This window comes from Eptatretus burgeri, chromosome 6, assembly GCF_056783735.1.
Source record: "Eptatretus burgeri isolate ZD-2024b chromosome 6, Ebu_testis_v1, whole genome shotgun sequence".
NCBI lineage: Eukaryota > Metazoa > Chordata > Myxini > Myxiniformes > Myxinidae > Eptatretus > Eptatretus burgeri.
In genome coordinates, this window is record NC_140966.1 from 76,873,148 (window position 1) to 76,895,074 (window position 21,927).

A 21,927-nucleotide genomic window follows, 5' to 3' on the forward strand; every position below is an offset into this window, starting at 1 on the left:
TGAAGCCTTACTCAACTATATCGTACTGTTTGAAGCCTTACTCAACGAAATCATACAGTTTGAAACCTTACTCGACTCTATCGTACCGTTTGCAGATTGGGCTTCATTTGTGGTATCCCATTTCGGACAATTGTGGCTATAGGCAGGGACAGACAGGCACAGGCATGCTGAGACCGAGCTCCTTTTATATTTGAGATGGTGTCATAGGTACCAACACTGCAGTGAGGAACCAACATCAGGGCCGAGGAACAAATATGTGGGTAAGAATGAAGGGTGGGAAGGATGCAATGGGTGGACAAGATGGATACAGAAACAAACTCAGGGATGAAAAAGTGGAAATTTGGGGGTAGGGGGTTGGGTTGAGGTGGTTTAACAGGGGTAGAAAAAATATGGTTTTGAATGGGATGGGAGATGATCTGAGATGGTGATGAACAGATTTATTGAAGAGCATGCATAAGTTGGTTCCAGAGGTGGGGGAGAGGGGTGGGAGGAGGGAATTAGTGGAGGTGACCAGTGATCCTAGATTTTGGGAGTTTCATCAGAAGGTTGTTGCTTGTGGACTGTGTCCACCCTGCAAAAAGCTGGGGGAGGGAGGGAAGCACAGACTGCAGAGGGTGCAAGCCCCGAAAGGAGGCGGAAGAAGGCCAAGAGACCACCGACCTGCCTGTGATTGGAAAGTGATAGGCCCATAAACTGCTTCCTCATGGGAAATTCCAATTATCTTGAAAGCCTTGTTTTCCATGGTGTGTTGCAGGGGCACCAGCCCAGAGGGGAGAGCGGTACTCTCCCCTCTGGGCCATTACACGTTGAGCATGTAGCCTGTAAACATGGATTTGTCATGAGAATAAATCTGTTCCTTGCTGGGTACATCAACATGTGCTCAGAATGAAACAACATTGGGGAAATGAAAGAAACTGGTTCAAAGCAAACGAGAAAGTAGAATTTGATGTATATGCACTGATGGATATTTCCTGAATTATGCCTTTTTGGTATCCCAAGTTAACCTGTGTGCATGTGCACCTTTTCTCCATAACTCCAAAAGCATGAAACCTAGTGGCCCAAAACTTTGCATGTATACAAAGGAAACTCCAAGCTCATGCAACTCGATGATAAATGGGGTTTCTGGGATGCCCATTCAAATGAATGGGGAAAAAGGGAAAAATTGACAAAAGCCCAAAATAGGAGACTGATTTTTCTCCCCACCGAAATTATACCCCCTTCCCTCCCATACAAGCAAATGTCAAATTCAGACTGAAAGATTGAGACTTGCTGATTAAAGCACTTCTTCCCTTTTATATTTTCATTCCACTCAAAGAGCGAACCAACAAATATTTGCCCATGTTCCACTTTAGGGAATAACTTCATTTTCTCATAACATTCATTTCCATCGAGTGTATTCATAAAGAATAACTTGGAACTTGGTTCTTTGTTTAAGTGTCTTTGTTGTGCAGAAATGAAATGATAAACTTCTCTTAATGCTCTTATTTGATCACCTCCTGATCCACATATCATTTTGAGATTGTAGTAAATTGTTTTTCTATTGTTCAATTGATAACCATCAAAGTTTTCAGTCCATTCAAGGATATTAATTTTTTTCTTTACATCCTCCAACTTATTTTAATTAAATTTATCCGCTTATTTGTTTTATCTACTTTTACCCCGGTTATTTCTTCAATAAGACTTATTCGATATTTCTCACATTCTTTATGTTTCCCATTTAAATACCAAGGCTGATTACATCTCCACTCTTTTGTTTGGTTATTGCTTGGTTCTATCATTTATAAATCAGTAAAAAGATGGCGGCAGCCTGTTAAAATTCCCAACCCAATATCTTAACACATACTTATAACCATAAGGGAGACGATTGATTCCATTCTCTAAAATATATATTTTATCAAAAGCTCCTAATGCTTTCTTATTTATCTCTTCTGTCTATAATTGATGTTTATAACTTCTTATTGTATTCATTTTTCTGTACTCTTCCTTCTTTAAGGTTAAACAGTTGTAATAATGTTTAAAGTTTTTATTGTTTCCTTGATTATATTTTTCTTTATTCCCTTTCGTTTCTTATCACACCTTTCAATGTTATTATTATCAATATACGTAAAAGCATAAGACTTTGATCTCAATCCTATAAATTCACTCATGACCTTCCCACCCAATTCATCTTTAAACTTACCAATAACCTTTTTATTCTTCGATGAAGACAACACATCACCTGACTTATAATTACTTGTGTTATTTATATCAATATTATCAATCATATCCTCATGTACATCACTTGTCTTAATTTCTAATATAAAACTATCTGTATCCAAATATAACAATGACACGTTATCCTTATATTTTGATTTAAAATAATTATAGTTATAGTCATACATTAACAACTTTAACAAGTCAAGAATTGTTGTTCCTATATAAATAGGTTTATCCATTTCAATACTCTCTTTTTTTTCAAATGAAGAGCACAAAAGTTCTCTGAAAACACCTCCACTCGCTCAAAACTTGGTCTATTCATTAAATTTGAAGCCTGTTTCCAAGATTTAGCAAGTCTTGTGTTTTGTTGATTCCTAACATTTTTCCATCGTCTTTCCAAATACAGAATTATTCATGAATTTATAAAAAGTCATTCTCAAAATCTGTTTTTGCTTCTGTTCTCTTTTTTTTTTGTATTAAAATCGATATACTTCTTTAACCAATGACTTTGTTTAAATTTCAAAATCTTATGAATTTTCCTCACGCTTAACCCAGCAGATAAATATCGTCTCAAGTTCCTTTGATGCAAAACATAACTTTCTTTATCATTTAATCTAGTAAGTAGTTTTTCTGTAGATTTACCTTTTATATTAAATTACTGTTGGTAATCACTTAACCATTCTTTTCTTGGACTTTCTTTATCAGGGGCAAAAGGTAGGTCTTTATGTTTGTTATGAAGTTCTTCTGGATATTTTAAATCAACCTCAAAATAATATCCAACTTCAGCTTCATCCAATTCTTTTTGAGAGGAGACAATGTCTTGTAAAACTTTTTCATAATGTTTTTTTTTTAACCCATTTAAGTTTTCCATAAGGTAAAGATTGAGACATAGCCCACCCATACAAATTGTTAGCATCATAATACATCAAGTAAGAGTTGTCCTCATTCTTATTACTAGTGCGTGGCCGTACATGCAAAAAAAAAAAAAACTTTCAAACAACCACACAGGCCGTTCCTTCGCTGTCGTAAACAACGACTGGATTGGGGCATTGTGTTTAAGAAAATCGAGAAAGTACAGAAATCAAGAAAGAAAGAATACAATAAGTCATCACCGTCCAGAAGTTAAGTCCTCCCTGTCCAGAAGTTCACATATCGTAGTTACGATTATTCGCAATTTAGTTTTAATGGCCAATTATTCAATTAGCGCCAACGTATTTTCCTTTTCACAATGTCATCGCAGGGAAAAACACAAAGAGAAGAGAGGAAAAAAAACAAGCAAAAAAAAAGTACGTGCAAAAATATAAAATAAATAAAAAACCCCCCAAAAAACAAACACTTTCAAGCAACCACACAGACCGTTCCTTCGCTCTCGTAAACAACTGGATTGGGGCATCATGTATCTATAAATGCGCATAAGAAATCGAGAAATTATTAGAATACACTATCCAGAAGTCCGTATGTTGTAACCCGTAATGGGGAATGTGGCTGAGAATCTTTCCCCATCGGTCACGCCTATGCAGCAACATGTCCTGTCATTGGTTGGTAAATAAATGGCCATAACTTGGGAAGCACTTGTCCGATTAATATCAAACCTTGAAAAGGCACATCCACAGGGCCCCAGCAATATACCTGGCAAGTTTCAATTGGATCGGACCAGTGGTTGTCGAGAAACAGCGGACACACACACACGCACAGATTGCTGGAATTATAGATCGATATTATAATCATGAAGATATTTGTTATTTGCTTTAGCATATCTCCTGGAACATACTTGAGATATTCCTCCTCTTTTAGCCTTCTCTATCATTAAAAGCATATCTATATCACTGATTAATTCCAAATTCTGTTTTGTCATTTTTAACATAGCACTCCAAGCCAAACCCAGAGCTGTGTAATAGTGAGTGGGGTCTAATCCATAAGAATTTTTATTATGACAGACTGTTCTAAAAGTTTCAAACACATCAGCCAATAACAATACATCAGTTTTAAGATAAAAATCATGATATTCTCAAGATTCTTTATATTAAACTTCTCCCAAACCTTTTTAGCTTGTGTATAATCTCTATCGGAAATATGAGTTTTATTCAACTTGCTATAGAAACTCCCTTGAAGGAAGTTGTGTTTCTTTAAACTTCTCAAATGAATCCATGTAGTCATACGGATATATTCCCTTTTGTGATAAGAGATCAATCTCTTCTTGATTTGAGAAATGTGATTTAAGATTCGGTAAGTTTGTAATATTTGATACTAACTTAGATAATGGACTTGCCATAAACTTGTATGTGTCAACAAATCTGATATGGGTTATGGGGGATGTATAAATTGTTTTTGTGAATGAGATGTATTTTTGATCTGTGTTCGGAATGGCAGAAATATCTCCAGATGTCTTTGAAAGTTCATTTATAAATAGATGTGTGCCATAGTGAGCATTGTTGTGAAGAAACACAGGAATAAAGTTTGGGGGCTTGTAATTAAGATTACAACGGGAATGAGCTGGACCTCTATATTTTCCAGTAATATGACTATGATCCCTAACTTTGACCTCTCCCTCAATTTTCGCCTCACAAATATGACAGATACTGTTCTTTCTAAATTCCTTTTTCTCTCTCTTTGTTAAAGACATTGGTTTATAGGTTTTAACCATTATTTCTCTTATTCTTATAGTCTTTTTCCAATAGTCTTACAAACTCCTCTGAGGCATCTTCTCCTCTATAAAGTTCTAACTTGTTGTATTCATCACCAACAGATGATTTGATATAATAACAGAAACCATAAGGAGTGTTTTTGATATTTACTTGTGTATGATTTATTTGGATTTGGAGAAACAGTATCCATCTTTTCAAGGATACTTTCAAAATCAGCATATATCACAAACGGATGTTTTATTGATTTGTTAAAATCTTTGGATGATATGTTTGAACCTGCTTTTGGTAAATTGATGACGCTTGATTTATATTTTGAATGTTGATTTAATTGTTCTTTTGTATGAAAGGAGTTGAGACATCTCTTACAAGGATACGATTTACATTTTCTCTTGCATCGTTGTGATTTGGTTAATCTTGATAAATTTTTGATGAAAGCATAATGTGATGTTTTTCCTTTGAAGTAAAGTAGGTCAATATTTGTTTCATCATTTTTGTAGTTGTTTGGAAGTTTAAATATCTGAACGTTTTTGTATCTGTTAATCCATATACATTAACAGATAGATTATTGATTTTCTTAAATTTAGGAATATCTCTCAATGACATTGGAAACTTTAAATCTTTAACATTTAATGTATTCTCATATTTCTTATAATGTTTAACCCTTTCAGGTTTCCATTGTGGTGGATGTAAGTGAGCAAGAACAGACCATAGAAAACATTTATTATCTTTGTTTTGAATATTAACAACCGCTTTCGTAAGTTTTATCTCTTTTGGTAAATCAATACAAGAAGAAGCTTGAAGAGGATCTGATTTTAAGATGTGTATATCTAAAAAGATTATAATTATTTTTGTAATTGCAAATCCACTACCTACTACAGTGTTATCAACATCTTGTTCTTGTCTGGCATCATCGTAAACATCACATCTTACAAAATCTTGAAATGATGAGATAAATTGAGGGTTTGTCCTCATATAGGGAGTTGTTTCATCACCTTCTCTTTCCATATTCAATTTTACTCCCATATAAAGCTTAAACGTTTTCATTTCAATTAATGTGTTTTTTATTTTTGTTTCAATACTGTGTTTAACCATATCAACAGCTTCCATGATTGAAGATGGTCCAGGGTCTTGAAAGCGAAACAATCTTATTTTTAAATGTCCCATCAGTGTTTTCAATGGAGAATTTAGTGGTATCTTCCCTTTCTTCATTGTTCTTCTGCTTGCGTGATTGAAGGTGTTTATTATAATTTTTTTAAAGAATATCATTATCACATCTCCCGCAATGTTTTGTTTCTTGGTCAAGTGGAGATATTTGTCTGAAAAGATTGAATGTGTGTATGTTGGTGTGAAGGTGTTTTTTATTACATTTATATTCATGATTACAAACATAGCAGTTTGTTGTTTTCACCATATTTATATAACAAAACTTAGCTTAAAATAAAATTTTCTTGATAAAAATTCCATTTAATTTATAGATTAATCTGTGCTTAAAACCATTTTATCCTCCAAGTTTTTTCACTTGATAAATACAGTGCATCAAGACACAAAAGACAAGTTTCAATCAATCTCTTCATTTGTAAAAGATACTGAGAAATATGTTGAGGATGAAAAATTGAATAAAATAAATATAACAACTATTGGATAAAAACAATTATGGTGAATAATATGAGTTCTGAAATTTCCTTCAGTGGAAGGGCTTTTAGTATACCTGGAAGAACATCAATTAAAGTAACTCTAACAAAAGTTTCTCCTCTCCTTCTGGTAATATATTCAAAACTAGAAAAAGCAATGACACAAGAACAAGTATCAAAAAAGAAAAACCTAATAGATAAAGCTTTAGAAAGAAAAGAGAAGACCATCTGAAATATGCAAGGAGAAATTTGTATTTTTTTCAACAACCCTAAAGATATAAATCCTGATGAAATACAGGATGTTTATATATCAGGTGAAATGACATTTCGTTCAATAGTAGTTGAGGATCATTTTAAAATTACCCTTAATATAAAAAAAATGTTGTAGTTGAATCTGTTAATGAAAAAAAGTATATAGATGGAGATGGTAATGTTTTTTTTTTCTACTCATTAAATATGAGTCATTATTCAACTGAAGATTTTGAAGATTATGAGAGTGATGATAGTATCTCTGTTGGAACAGAAGACCGTTATGATACCGAGAGTTTGTGTTCAAACGATAGTTATGAAAGTAGTTTTTATCGATGAGTGTGAAAGCCCCATTGAAAGTCCCGAAGATGAATTTTATTTGAAGTAAAGTTTTATTTTATAAATATGAATAGTTTACTAGATTTTGAGCCTCTTGAATTTCCTGATTCTCCACATGACAAATTTGAGAATTGTCCTGCATGTGATAGAGTGGGATTAAACTCAGTCAAAAGCCTATGAACAATGCATATTCTGTGATTATCTTTTAATTAATGATAATGAAAAATATAAAAAGGAATATATTTCTTTTAGATTTACACCAAAATGAATTACTTTAAAAGATTGATTCGAGAAATGAATGTAAAGTACGAGGGTGATAACACACTTTTCCTTACAATGGAAGAAACTGAACATATTGGAGAAATGTTCAAAGGATTGTTGTATATTATTCACGATAGTCATTTTATCAACACAAGATATTGTATAGGTCGGGGGAGTGGAAGGGGTGGGAGGAGGTTCAGGGCGGAAGGGGTGGGAGGAGGTTCAGGGTGGAAGGGGTGGGAGGAGGTTAGGGGTGGTGGGGGGGTAGGGATGGAAGGGTGGGAGGTGGAGGGAGGGGTAGGGGTTGGAGGGAGGGGTGGGAGTAGTATGGGGTGGGTGCAGGGAGGGGTGCGGTGGGGGTAGGGAGGGGTGTGGAGTGGGTGGAGAGAGGGGTGGGGGTGGGGTAGGGGTGGAGGGAGGAGTAGGGGTGGGTGGAGGGAGGGGTAGGGGTGGGTGGAGGGGTAGGGGAAGCGGGTGGAGGGAGGGAGGGGTAGGGGTAGCGGGTGGGTGGAGGAGGTGGGAGGAGTAGGGGGAGGGGTATACCAGATACCAGCTAAACCAATACCAGATTAAACTAGAATGGCACTCTGTATAGCACATACCTTCACAATGTTGAACAGTTTACATTTTATATCCCATTGATAGGCTGGATCTGGATCCGGTCCTGAACCAAAATTTAATTGGCTTGTTCTTGTCACCTGACCAACTCATCCACAACTTTTTGAAATATGCGATACTGTGTCGTTTTTGGCGATACTGTATGAAGAATAGCTTTGAAAAATGAAAAAAAATTCTCGTATCTGCATCTCGATTCAGCTCTTCCTCAAAATCTAATTGTTTTGTCCTTGTCACACTGAACCTCTTCTTCTTCGTCTTTCGGCTGCTCCCGTTAGGGGTCGCCACAGCGGATCATCCGTTATGATCCGCATAGTGATTTGGCACAGGTTTTATGCCGGATGCCCTTCCTGACGCAACCCTGGTCGCCTCTTACGACACAGGGATATTTGTCACACTGAACCTGTCCAAGTTTTTTTTCAATCCTCGTCTGCCTGTGCAACTGAACCAGACGGCATCAGCTCACTTTCCTTAAGTACTTGCTCTGCTTCTCTGGCACATTCTCTCTCTGCCCTTTTCACCATATCATTTGCCCTTGGTCTTCTTCCATATGCTTGGAAATCAACCAACATAACTGCATTACATAAAGGTGCAAACACTGATCCTCTTCAAGCTGCTGTCACACCTTGACATTTTAGGCAACATATGGCAATGTATCAAAATGTATGTAAAACGCTGGCGTACGCTGAACTATTGATGTTTTTTTTTAATTTTTGGGCGTATAATAACGTGTTGGACGTATGCGTAATGTATTGGTAACATGCACAGAACGTTTTAATCACATATCGATAACTTATACCAACGAATGCTGAGCGTGTTGTCGGCGTTCACAACCTATGCCCAACGATAGTCTAACTTATGCATAGCACGCGGCAGCTTATCGCCGACGATCACGTGGCATAGGCCATTAATAGGCTGCGGCTCGACAATTCAAATCATAACTGCACTAGACATCAAAGTGTGAAGCCGCTGTCACACCTTGACATTTTAGCCAGTGTATGCCGACGTATGAAAAATTTGCCGAACAAAGCTGGCATACGTCGAATATGTTATGGGTAAGTTTTGTATACGTTAAGAGCACGCTGGCATACGCCGTAGTACGCTGGCAGACATCGTCGTATGCCGAGTGCGTCGATTAATTTTCAGCATGTTGAAAATTTCTCAACATACGACGAACATTCCGCATACGCTGGCATAAGTTGTAGGCACGCTACGCGATCATTGAGATGTGTCGACATACGTTACTTGTACGTTACTCATTAGTCGAAACGCATCAAGGTAATAGTTCGCGTCAGTGTTTCAGACTCCCTGGTTTTTTTTTTCCTTCGGTATGACGGTTACGATGTAAATCGTTGAGCGGCAGCCTTTTAATTATATTACATTATAACCGCACGAGAAATCGAAGTGACAACATGACCGTCATACCAAAGAAAAAAATTTATTAAAAAAATAAAAAACAAGGGAGTCTGGAACACTGACACTAACCATAACCTTGACGTGTTTTGACTTATGAGTACCTTACAAGTAATGTGTGTCAACGATCGCGTAACATGCCTACAGCACGTTACTCATAGGTTAGAAATAAGTTTCGGGTATCCTAAACATTACCTCGACGTGTTTCGACTTATGAGTAACTTACAAGGAACTTGTGTTGACGTGTGACAACGATCGCGTAACGTGCCTACAACACGTTACTCATAGGTTAGAAATAAGTTTCGGGTATGCTAAACATTACCTCGACGTGTTTCGACTTATGAGTAACTTACAAGTAATGTGTGTCAACGATCGCGTAACGTGCCTACAGCACGTTACTCATAGGTTAGAAATAAGTTTCGGGTACGCTAAACATTACCTCGACGTGTTTCGACTTATGAGTAACTTACAAGGAACTTGTGTCGACGTGTGACAACGATCGCGTAACGTGCCTACAACACGTTACTCATAGGTTAGAAATAAGTTTCGGGTATGCTAAACATTACCTCGACGTGTTTCGACTTATGAGTAACTTACAAGTAATGTGTGTCAACGATCGCGTAACGTGCCTACAGCACGTTACTCATAGGTTAGAAATAAGTTTCGGGTACGCTAAACATTACCTCGACGTGTTTCGACTTATGAGTAACTTACAAGGAACTTGTGTCGACGTGTGACAACGATCGCGTAACGTGCCTACAACACGTTACTCATAGGTTAGAAATAAGTTTCGGGTATGCTAAACATTACCTCGACGTGTTTCGACTTATGAGTAACTTACAAGTAACGTGTGTCAACGATCGCATAACGTGCCTACAACTTATGGCCAGCATTATGCGGAACGTGTGAGTCGTACGCTGGCATACGTCGCAAAATTTCAAGCATGGAAAATTTGTCTAACAGCTCGGCGAACTATGACGTATGCCTGCCTTCTACGATGTATGCCAGCGTGCTCTTAACGTATACAAACTTACCCATAACGTATTTAACGTGTGCCGGCGTTTTAGCCCAATTTTGCACATGTCAGGCATACGTTGGCTAAATCGTCAAGGTGTGACGGGGCCTTCACTACAGACCTATAAGGTCATGGAATCCATCATCACAATTGATTTGAAATCCTTCCTTTTTTCCAACAACCTCATTTCAGATCACCTATTTGGATTCAGACCTGTTCACTCTACTTTGGACACGTGACCTCTACTCACCAAACAATGGATGGATTGCCTTCATTGTCAGACGTGAGATCAGGGCCAACTCTCTGGACATACCTCGTGCTTTTGATAGTCTGGCATTCTCCTTGCTCTCCAAACTATTCCTATGGCATCCAAGGCCAACTCGACACATCGCTTACTGACTTTTTCTACTCTCGTCGCCAACATGTAGTTCTCAACAGAATGCTTTCATCTCCTCTCTGTGAAGGCTGGAGTGCTCGTAATATAGCCATTTTATCATTTTTCACAATAGCTTTACTAAGGTTTGGCTGATCAGAACGAAATTTCCCTCTCTAGATAGCCTAGAGTAACGTGCATTTACACTTAATTTACCTCATACTCCGGGTTAAAGGTCGAGGTCTTGCATCCCTCGGAGTACTAAACCACCGTTTAGGTTTTTCTCCTTTTTCTGCCAATGTCCGAGCTGTCTCTCAAATCTGCCTGGGACTTTCGGAATTAAATTTTGCTTCACTAATGGGAATAAAATGTATGTGGGGGTTGACGTTTTTGACCTTGACCTAATTTTAAGGTCGTGACCCAATTCGACATTTTAACATTTTTCACCATAACTCAACAAAGGTTTGTCTGATCAAAATTAAATTATCCTCCTGAGATATCCTAGAGCAAGGTGCATTCATGTTTAATTTACATCATGCTCGTCTGAGTTAAAGGTGAAGGTTAAATGGTGGTCTGAAAAAATGACACGGTCAAGGTCAATGACCAATCTCAAAAAAAAAATAACACTTTTTATTTTTCTTCACTCAATTTTGCCAATGCGTAATCTTAAAGACTGCTTTTGGAATTATTCTCCAATTTTCATGATCTTGAATTTTATGGATTGATTGTAGATGGAGATGCATTTTCTTAATTTACACTCTATCCATAAATGCTGGGGGTCAAGGTCATCATTGGATCGTGGGCCGAGAGTAAGCCGTGGGCGATTGGCAAGGGTAAACTGGTGGAGGCTTACCCTTGGCAATTGCTTTGTGATCGCAGATATATCTAGTTGGAATTGCTTTTGCTCAGACGTACTGATGACCCACATTATTATTAAGTAATGCCTTTGGCACCACTGCTTTAGATTCTGATATTTTCTCGGATGTCACTAAAGCTGCTTTTGGTCCACCTGTATGCAGGAAATGTTCACGTATCCTGGCCGTGGATGATGATGATGCTATTTTCCATGTTCAGGGCCCTGCTGTGGGCCGAGATGAGATGGTGCGGGATTTTGTGGTGCTGATGTCTCGGCGACGACCATGTGATGATGGGTAAGTGACCACATGAGCAGTTGGCTTTTGTGCAAGATTTGTTGACCTTATTGCTTCTTGAGAAGTATTTTTGAATTTTTTTAATCTACAACATGTTACCAAAAGCTTGATATATATTTTTAATTATTATCATTTATTTAATTAATTGATTTTATAAGTTGGCTTTTTTATTGCCCAAAACCTTCCAGAACCAACACTTGGTTTTCCTCCCCATGTCTAATTTGGATACTCTTTGCATTAATTCACCCCTTTGATCTTTCTCCTGTGAAACAGATTCTCCATACCTGTAGCCTTGTGCTCTCCATTGTTACACCACACTTTATCTTGAACCCATATCTGATTCTGTCTAGTCTTGCTCAACCCCTTCTACCCTCCCAGTTTTTTTTTCCTTTTTAAAATATTTATATTTATTAAATCACTTTTTATTTCCTCCCTTTGTTTCATGTCACTTACTTACCTTTGAATTGTCTCTTTTTGTCTGCTTGTTCCCCCTTTTCCCTGTCTGTAAAGCTGTTTCTCTGTCATTTAGCGGTCATACATATACATATTGTTGTGGTTGAGGAAATTCGCAAACCACCATTCAGGTCCCGTAGGTGAGATATCTCTGTAAGTACATGTGTAGTTAGCCCCAAACCCGTTGTTTAGAGGGAATAAATGTGATTCATTCGGGCTGCGACCCTTTAAGATAGCCGTTTTTCTGTTCTATCTTTATTTTGAACCAACCACGTCTCAACCGCCATCACACAACAACCACCAACCGCAACGCCGCTTCACAACAACAACAACGCCAACAGCCACGACCTTTACCTTCACAGCACACCATCCCGCAACCATTGCATCACCGCCATTCCAAGCGTCACCGTGGCCAGGGATCGCCACTTTAGACGCTCCACCACCTTCGCCTCTCCTTCTGCGGCCATTCCCGCACCACTTGTGAACGCCGAGCGTCAGGCTGTCCTGGCCTCGTGCGGGACGCACGCCGAGCCGCGGGTGCAGAAAGCGGCCTTTCCGAGGAGAAGTCGGATCAGAAATGATACACGCCCACTTCTGATCCGTCCTATCAGCAAGCGCGGGGCGATTTGGCCCCGCCTCTAGGCACGTCGGAGTAGAATCGATATATGCAAATTCGAGGATCAGGGAAGGTTCACGCCCACTTTTCCTCTGTCCAATGGGCGAGCGTGGCTCCGCCCCCGAGCTCATCCTGATCCGGAAATTTGCATATGGGTTCTCCTGCCGTACTATAAAGCGCCGAGCGCGGGGCGAATTCAGTCAGTTTTGGCCTCGGGCGAGTTGGAGAGGTGTGGCGGCAGCGGAGTGTGGCAGCAGCAGTCAAGACAGGTCTGGAGGAGAGTCAGTCTGTCGGGGTTCGGAGTCTGTCGGGGAGCTGCAGAGAGGGGAAGCCGGGAGCGCGGTCGAGGTCGCAGTGGAGTCGCTCGTCGCGGGACCCAAGCAAGCCAGCTATCCTCTTTCCCCAGAGCATCAACAATTCCCCCCTTCCCCCCCCCCCCGCGCTGAGATAGTGCGGAAAGGGGGCCCCGTTCCCACCCCATTCCAAGCAGTGCCAATGAAACCCGCAGAGGAGCGCGGAGTCGGGACACCACCGCCGCATTTGCGGCTCATCACAAGACGGGTAGGCTCCACCCGGTCTCGCGCCCGCAGGCTCCGTCTGTCCCCTTGTATTTGAGGGTGGCCCTTTTTCTTTTGCTTTTGAGTATATGTGTTGTCGGCGCCATCTGTAAAGTAAAACTGTGTAAGTGTTGCCGTGTGCTCGCGTAGTCGGTAGTAGATCTGCATTGTTGTGTTTCTTTCGTTGCAATTGCTTTTGGTGCATAATTGTTGTAATTGTATATGTGTGCTTTCCGTGTGCCGCGGAATAAATGTGCCTTATGTTGAACTGTTTTTTCCTGTTTCGCTTCGTCTTTTCTTTAATTGAATCTCCATCTTACTTCACGTAAAGGGTTGGTAGTGGGCTAAATACGCCCGATAATTAATCGGAACCGTCGAGGTTGACGATAACACCGCTCGGTTATCCCGATAGTACGGAATGGGTCGCTTAAAGTGGCCCGAGTCCGGAGTCGACCTGCGGCGAGATGCGATCGCCCGGTCTACCCTCCGTGTGGGTACTTAGGTAGGTCGAATTTGGCGAACAACCCTATCCCACGCGGGGGGCCGATTGGCACGATCGTGGTGAGGCCGAAAGGCCCACCCGTGACTAGTTCCCGGCGTTAGTCCGAGAGGGTCACGACAGAATTGTCCGTCCGGTGGGCGACGTGCCGCGATTCGAGTTACCTGGCCGCTCGCACGCCGGCGGGCGCGAATTCGCAACAATATACAGTCCTGTGCAAAGGTTTGGGTTATTCCAATGATATGTTCTTCAGGGTGAATTCATGAAATTATCAGTGACTAGTCACATGTCTTTATTGTTGTAAATTAACAACCTTCATTGAATGCATGTGAAACAGAGTTCACAGAACATGATAGCCTGTGAAGTGTATTCAAGTATATGCAGAAGGCCCTTGCCATTCGCAAGGCCCTTTTGGGGGTAACCTCCTTGTCATGCAGAATGCCCTTCAGGGGTAATGGGAAAAATAGGGTTGGGGGACTTCAGCTGTAAAATTTGTCCAAACTGTACTCTTAATTAACATGTTTGTGCATTGTTTATGTGCTATTTATTTTCATTAATAAGAGTTATTAGGAACATAAAATAAAGTATTATTATCATTGTTATTATTATTTCATATGCAGCCTGAGGCTTGCATCATTGCTGGGAGCATGGCTGTGCGACTGATGCAGTGCCACATTTCCAGAAAACTGGTACTTGTTTTTCCAACCACGGAAGAATGACATGCTGAGTCAACCCACCTGGTATTATTTAATAGCCCAACAGGGGGCTCAAACTCAAGACCCTAAGATCTTAAGCCAGCTACCTCAACCATGAAGCCAACACCAGGCTTATTATTCCATTTGCCTTCTTGAGTGCAATCACTCTTTTTCCCATTCTTCCTGTATATGACTGATACCTCTTCCAGGAATATTGTGCCAAATATCCTGGACTACATTCCACAGTTCTGTTAGGTAAGTTAGGTTCCTCTTCTTCTCTGTGTCCAGATAATCCCATATGGCTTTGCTGGGACTTATGTATGGACTCTGGGGTGACCATTCTAACACGTGGAGCACATTAGCTCTAACCTTTTTGTTCAAATACTGTTTTACTATGTTGGAATTGTGTTTTTGATCATTAACTTGTTGGAAAATGAATCCTCTTTTGATTAAATTGTATCCTCCAAGAACTGTATGGTGCTGCAGTATCTGCTGCTGGTACTTCTTTTATTAATGTCCCATTGATTCCTTTTGAAGTGTTCCTCCCCCAAAAAGCTGAGAAACAACCCCAGACAGAGCTTCCGCTTGCTTCACAGTCGGATGCAAACAATACATGCCATAACGTTCTCCATGTCTTCAGCACACAAACTGGTGTCTTTGATCCAAAAAGTTCAAATCTCGATTCACCAGACCAGATTACCCGATTCCATTGACATTTTTAAAGCAAGAACAAAATTTGGTGACTGAACAGACATGAGTCTGACAGTCTTTTCACCTTATTCTGTTGTCTTTTCAGTCATTTCTTTTCAGCAACTCTGCCATGGAAACCTGTGGCAATCGACCTTCTGTGCACTGTGCTGGACAAGATGTTAATGTTTAGGCCTGTTCTCACATAATTTGTCAGCTGCTGACTTGATTTTATTTTGTTGCATAAACTGAACAGCTTCATGTGGTTGGCTTGCTTTGGGGATATTCTGGTTATTCCTGGCCTTTTCTTGTCTTGTACCAAGATGGTTTGTTGCAGGCATAGCAAAATGTACCTCCCACCATTGTTTGAACTTTTTTTTCATATTTTCTTTGTTTACCCTTCTCACAAAGTTTGGATCTTCACACACTGTTCTGTTGAAAGTTGCTTCCTTGGCCCCATTCTGAACTCGCTCAGTTTCAGGCAAGGAAACAAGTTGATGAAAACTAATTTCACATCTTCATTAATTTGCAACTTTTATTGTGAATTCTGGCAATTACGTTAATGTAACTGGTGTCGATTGCTAAAAAAAAAAAGAAGTTTTTTTTTTTGTTGTTTTTTAACTGTCCAAAATCCACCGTTTCCTACATATTTTGTTGTAAGTGGATATCACTTGCACGTGATAATTTAATATGAATCGCAAAAAAACTTTTTCAATTTCCTAATTCATTTTATAGACTTGAAGGGAACTGGTATTAAATTTTCACAGAAATTTGAATTATTATCTCCCTCTATTGCACACTTCTAACTTCCCACAACAAATTAATGGGGAATAGCACCACAAAAGTGAATATAATCCAAACTCTTGGTATGTGTCTGTGTCTGTCTGTCTTATAAAAAATAAATCACCACTTGATCCTTCTAGGCAGAGGCTGCTTAAAGCAATTGAGAAATGTAATTGAAGGTAAGCCCTTTTGCGATTTCAAACTCTACCTGAGTTCCTCCACAACTGTAGGCATTTACAGGCAGCACATGCATGACAACCCCCAACGTGACACACCCCCATCAGCCATTGTACTGCTTTAAATGCTTATTGGTAGATAGCGACTGTTGTTGATGAATACACCAAGTCTCCCAAACAGAGCCTGCTTTCCCAAAATTGGCAGCTTTTGGATGGAGCTATCCCACATTTTAAAGGGCAAAAGCATTGCTGCTTGCCTGCACCACCTGTGGTTGGCAGTTGTGGGCTGTGCTGAGTGGCAGACCCTGATCATTGACCCAGTTCTTGGCTGGTTCTACATAGAATGTGTGGGCATAACGTCCTTGACCTCTTTCAACCAAAATAGACAAGGCCCTTCTCTTGGCTGTGGGTGAAACAACTTGACCCTAACTCAGATCCATATATATATATATATATATATATATATATATATATATATATATATATATATATATATATATATATATATATATATATATATATATATACACATATATATATATATATATACATATATATATATATACATATATATATATATATATACATATATATATATATATACATATATATATATATATACATATATATATATATACATATATATATATATATACATATATATATATATATACATATATATATATATACATATATATATATATATACATATATATATATATATACATATATATATATATATACATATATATATATATATACATATATATATATATATATATACATATATATATATATATATACATATATATATATATATACATATATATATATATATACATATATATATATACATATATATATATATATATATATATATATATATATATATATATATATATATATATATATATATATATATATATATATATATATATATATATATATATATATATATCTTCCTCTTTCGGCTGCTCCCGTTAGGGGTCGCCACAGCGGATCATCCGTATGATCCGCATCGTGATTTGGCACATGTTTTATGCCGGATGCCCTTCCTGACGCAACCCTGGTCACCTCTTATGACACAGGGATATGGTACACCTATTTCAACCAGGGTATACACCGGCCCAGTACACTGGTACTCATTTCGCCGACCTCGGAAGGATGACAGGCTGAGTCGACCCCCTGGTGTATTAATTCAGTGGCCCAACGGAGCTTGAACTCAGGACCTCTTGGATCCCAAGCCGTTGCCCTCACCACTGCGCCAACACCAGGCTTAAATATATATATATATATATATATATATATATATATATATATATATATATATATATATATATATATATATATCCCAATAATCTACATGATTTAAACTTTAAGTGTCTGCCGCTTTCTCACCTACTCCATGTACAAATGTAACAATGCATACGGATGTGGTATACCTGCTATTTTTTTTTTATAATAAAATTCAATAGTAGAACTTGCTTGGAGCAGTAATTCTTGCAAAAATTCCCAAAAGCTACCATGTAGAAGTTTTTTTTTTTTCTTCTTATTTTTCTAAGATCCAATTGTAGCATAAAATGTGAGCAGTTTCCCAATAAATCCTCGCGTGTTCCTCGGTAAAATACTTCTAAATTATGTTGGTCGATTCAGATTGCAATTAGCTCTCCATTTTGTATCAGTGCATATGAGGAATTTTCACCACACATCAGTGTCACTCTAAGCCTGGTGGTGGCTTAACTGTTAAGATGCTGGTTTAAGATTTTAGGGTCTTGAGTTTGAGCCCCTGTCATTTCGTTGAAATAGCACCAGGTGGGTTAACTCAGCCTGTCATTCTTCTGTGGTTGGCAAAATGAGTCCCAGGTAACCAGGGCACTACATCAGTGGCATAACCACGCTTCCAGAAAATGATGCAACCAGCAGCCAAAGGCTGTATATATGAAACCAATGTCTCATGTATAAAATGAAGAAATCAAATATGTTGTATCATTTAATCATAAAACTAAGCCAGCAAACACAATTGGTACGAATGGTGGATGCTAGAATGCATGGCAAAAACTGATGAATGAGAGGATCAGATGAGAATGTTATTTTTTTTTTCCTTTGAGTTGATTTGCAAGCTGAAGAGTTTCATTAACATACACATGAGTTTGGAGCAATGGGTGTTATTCGATGTTAAAAGGAGAGGAGGTGGGGAGGGAGGGGAGGGTGGCAAGAAGCAAAATTTATGCTACACCTTTTTCAAGGAATGCAGGAGTCTATTTGGCCCAAATTTGTTCACCAACATATGGTTGTTTGCTTGTACTCTATCCTTTTTAAATGCTGAGCATTAAGGAAGTAGCATGTACTACATTTGACGTCTTTGGTATAACTCGGCCAATGTCAAATTTGAACCGCCGACCTCCCAGACTCAGAGTGGACGCTCTAACCATCACACTACTGAGCTGTTGTCGTAGTTACTCTTGATGGCTGTGGTAAATTCTGGCAAAAATCCTGTTCCTAATGGAGACCATTTTGATTGGAATATTGCAGTGAACTGCAAGTTGCAGGTTATTTTTGAAAGTTTATATTAACAAATTCATTCATTAACGGCTTACATTTTCTTTTGGTGTGAAGCCTGGTGTTGGCTTAGTGGTTAGGGTGGTGGCTTGGGATCCCAGGGTCCTGAGTTCAAGCCCCGTTTCCTGCTGAATTAACACCAGGGGGTTGACTCAGCCCGTCATCCTTCCGAGGTCGGCGAAATGAGTGCCAGTGTACTGGTCCCGGTGTATGCCCCGGTTAGAATAGGTGTACCATATCCCTGTGTGTCATAAGAGGCGATCAGGGTTGGCGTCAGGAAGGGCATCCGGCCATAAAACATTGCCTCAAGAAAAAGCCAAACCCCTGCACAGCAGGGAAAAATGGCTGTAAAAAGTCATTTATATATTTATATTTTCTTTTGGTGTGACATTTCACTTCTTGAAACTTGTTGTTGTTGGTGTTGTTGTTCTAGAGAACCTTACCTGGTGGCATTTCGCTCTGTCACACTTCCGGCTGCACCGACACCACCTGCATGCATACGCGGTGAGGTGCAATGTGCTGGCTTTGTGGTCGAGCCTCTTGAAGCCAATCTGTCTCAGGTACATATGGATATAGCTGAAAGGTTCTCAAGATGTTTTTAATTTTGTCTTCAATTGACATCATCATTTTGTATGCAGCCTGATGCTGCTATTTGCCTCATTGCTGGGATCACGGCTGTGCCGTTGATGCAGTGCCCGTTTCCAGTAAGCTGGTACTCACTTTGCTAACCTCAGAAGGATGACGGGCTGAGTCAACCCACTTTGTTATTTAATGGTGTGACGGACTCAAACTCAAGATCCTAAGACCCAAGATCTTAAGTGAGCCACTTTCACCATTAAGCTTACACAAGGCTTTTCAATAGAGACACAATGGATCATCCTGTTGGAGGGAATGCTCAAGAAAAGGAAATGGTGCCTTTGGTGAAGATCCTCTTGTAAAGAATTATTAATGTAGAATTAAACAAATTAATTCACTGTGACATGATGTGGAGAAATAAACTCCCATGTGGGTGGTTTAGTGCAATTATAGCAAAATTATTCATTATCATATTTAGCATGTGGCTCTCAAAGGGATCCTTTAATCTCCTCTCTTTGTTATTGCTGGAGGTGCCCCAAGGCAGTGTCTGGGCCCAGTCCTGTACCTCGTATTCATCAACGATCTTTGATTCTCTGGAAAAAAAACCCTCCTTGTCTTTTTACTGATTATTCCACCTTCTGTCAACTCATCCCTCATCCTTCAGTTGTAGTCAGAAGCAGCCTCTTCCCTCTCTGGAGACTTTGATACAATCAGAAGCTGATCCAGCACTTAGAATACATCTCTCAACCTTGACAAATCGTGCACACACTCTTTTCTCTGGAAGAACTGTCTGCCAAACCCTCCTACTTACTTCCTTAATAAACCTCTTGAAGAATTTCAGTCCTTCAAACATTTACGCTTCACCACCAGTCATCTCACTTGGGCAAAGCACATATCCAAGTTGGCCTCCAAAGCAAGATCATTTTGGAATCCGTGAGTGTTCCTAGATCATCTGGCTCAGATTGTCCATGTTAACAGATCCAGTCTGATGTGACAGTATGTGATCTCTGAACTGTCGTACCAGCACGGTATTTTTTTTATTTTTTATTTTAAATAATGTATTTTTTTATTTATTGAAATGGATTTATGCCAGGACACTCGTGGTTAATTCCATTGCAACAAACAGCACTTTTGCAAGACATTCCTGTTTCGAAAATTGATGAATTTCAAATCGATGGAATGAAAATCTAAATGTAGAATTTTTGCTTTGGAAAGTAAAATAAACAAGTAATTTCCAATAAATTTAAACTTTTGATGTAAATTTTGTCAAATGGTATTATTGCCAAATGTGAATTGCATATTGAGCTGTAGAAGATGAAATGTAGAATTTTGTTAATTGGTTGATGCCACCATTATGTATTGTACTTGCATACCTTGAGCATACGGAATTGCCCTATATTTGTACGTCTGGGATGTGGTGTGAGGAATTCCTTAGAATTAATTTCAGATGCAACCATATAATGGAACATATCTATTCATTCTAATATGATTGCCGTATTAACGGAGTTTGCACATTTTATGGCAAAATCTCAAATTGTTTAATTTGCAATCCTCTTTCCACTGTCAAAGGTTTCTTATTTCAATCAAGCAACTACTTCCTTCCTGCCTTACATCTCCAGTGATATTGCCGGCCTCTCAGCTGAGTGTCACACTCAGTTCCAGTCCTGCCGCCTTTTCCTTGAACACAATTCCAAGCTGTGACTGAATAAATTTGGGGGACATCTCCATTTGGAATCTGAGCATGTTGAGTGACATTATAGCAGATTGCTTCATTGCAGGAAGATGCTGACATTGTTTGACGATTTCTGAAGCACAGCAATGAAACTACTTGTTTCTCTAATGTCCAGTCCAAGCTCGGCCCAAAACTATGTACAGCTCTGACCGACTGGCCCAGCTAAACAACTAATCGATTGAGGGATATTTTTCTTTCTTTTTCATTTTGTTTTTTTTGGGAATTTTGTTTCAAAATTTTTTTGCTCATCATTGTATTTCTAATTTTCTTTTCAGTCAACTACTTTGAAAATGTATTTGTGTTGAGCCCAATCTATCAAATACAATCTTTACAAAGTAAAACTTTTGAAATGACTGTTGGTGCCCTTTTTGTACTTTGGTTGTTGGAGTTTGCCCACTCCTTCATGAGTTGCATGTTGCCACGTGTTGAAATGCATACATGGGAAGATGAGCAGTTCCAAAACTGCCACCCAAGTTGGGTCATGACCTAGACAACGGAGCGGTGATTGGCTGGATGTTGTTGCATGTGGAACATTTCCTCCCCTGCACTTTAAGCTATTTGTCCAAAATGCCTGATGGCAGGAAGAAAGGTGTCTTCAGCACAGTATTTAATTTCAAAACCTGCTGCACACCAGTCGACATTTGCTAATGCAATGCAACAAGACCATTGGTGACGAATCTTGTGCAATCCCGTTTTTTTCCATGAC

General features: G+C 39.0%; 1 protein-coding gene and 1 long non-coding RNA gene across 7 annotated transcripts in view; one reads left to right on the forward strand and one right to left on the reverse strand.

Moving 5' to 3' along the window:
• Window positions 1-21,575, forward strand: part of ACOT11 (acyl-CoA thioesterase 11) — a 116,755-nt gene extending 95,180 nt beyond the window's left edge. For all 6 annotated transcript variants that reach the window (XM_085885738.1, XM_085885740.1, XM_085885737.1 and 3 more), the window contains 3 exons: window positions 11,757-11,888; window positions 19,347-19,473; window positions 21,059-21,575. In XM_085885738.1, coding sequence (XP_085741864.1) covers window positions 11,757-11,888; window positions 19,347-19,473; window positions 21,059-21,190 — 391 coding nt within the window. In that variant the 3' untranslated portion in view covers window positions 21,191-21,575. The remainder of the gene's footprint in view (window positions 1-11,756; window positions 11,889-19,346; window positions 19,474-21,058) is intronic.
• LOC147025113 (uncharacterized) overlaps window positions 1-21,927 on the reverse strand; it is an 81,159-nt gene that overhangs the window by 35,731 nt on the left and 23,501 nt on the right. The window lies entirely within an intron of this gene.